The sequence below is a fragment of the Hipposideros armiger genome, unplaced genomic scaffold, assembly GCF_001890085.2.
Source record: "Hipposideros armiger isolate ML-2016 unplaced genomic scaffold, ASM189008v1 scaffold_965, whole genome shotgun sequence".
NCBI classification, from domain to species: Eukaryota; Metazoa; Chordata; class Mammalia; order Chiroptera; family Hipposideridae; genus Hipposideros; species Hipposideros armiger.
This window is the reverse complement of record NW_017732315.1, coordinates 250,793-251,745: the sequence shown is the minus strand read 5'-3', so window position 1 is coordinate 251,745 and position 953 is coordinate 250,793. Positions and strand designations below refer to the sequence as shown.

At 41.4% G+C, this 953-nt stretch overlaps 1 protein-coding gene across 1 annotated transcript in view; it reads right to left on the bottom strand.

Moving 5' to 3' along the window:
- Window positions 1–953, bottom strand: part of PRDX1 (peroxiredoxin 1) — a 10,777-nt gene that overhangs the window by 4,054 nt on the left and 5,770 nt on the right. Inside the window, exons 3-4 of the mRNA XM_019630898.1 lie at window positions 819–948; window positions 344–474 (exon numbers count right to left, since the gene is read on the bottom strand). Of these exons, the coding sequence (XP_019486443.1) occupies window positions 344–474; window positions 819–948 (261 nt within the window). The remainder of the gene's footprint in view (window positions 1–343; window positions 475–818; window positions 949–953) is intronic.

Below are 953 nucleotides of genomic sequence, written 5' to 3'. Positions count from 1 at the left end.
AAAAAAGGAATGGCATGCTTTATCTCTAGATGTGATTCTCAACCTTTTGTTTCGTCCTTATATACCTTAGATCCTTCTACACTCCTTTAATAAGTTAAATCTGCAACAGTGAGGGATTCTAAATGAGCAGGGCAGAAGCTGGAAATATGAAGCTGGAACAAAGTGCCTTTATATTCTCCTCCCCAAGCTTTTCCATTACTCCACTCTGACAACCCACTATAATCCAGACTTCAATTTCTTGAAGAGACATAATCACCTTCTTCTTGTTTGATAGACTTTGTTCCTACCATCTTTCCTACCCTACCACCATTCTGTTATCCCGTCACCAGGAAGACTGGCTTACCTTCCCCATGTTTGTCAGTGAACTGGAAGGCCTGAACTAGTCTCAGAGTCTCATCCACGGAGCGGCCAACAGGAAGGTCATTTACAGTGATCTGCCGAAGGATACCTTTATCATCAATAATAAAGAGGCCCCTGGAAAGAAGAGATTAAAGGATGAGGAAGAGGCAATACAGGTTCAAAAACTGTTTTGTTAGAATAGAGAAGTAATGAAAATGGGCTGGTCTCCCAGACTTACACAGGCATTGCCCTTAGTGAGGAGGCCACTGCATAAAGAATGAAATGAGACCATCATACTGTATACCTTTAAACTTAATACACTGCTGTATATCAATTATTTCTTGATAATAATGGTAAAAAATATATATATATGAGAACAGTCTCTACCGATCACAGCTCTACCTTTCTCCAAATGAAAGTACCTCACAGCCAATCAGATAACTATCTTGATGAATGTCAGCCCCCCTGTAGGTATATACCTGAATGAGATGCCTTCATCAGCCTTTAAGACCCCATAGTCCTGAGCAATGGTGCGCTTGGGGTCTGACACCAAGGGAATGTTCATGGGTCCCAGTCCTCCTTGTTTCTTGGGTGTGTTAATCCTACAGCAAAAG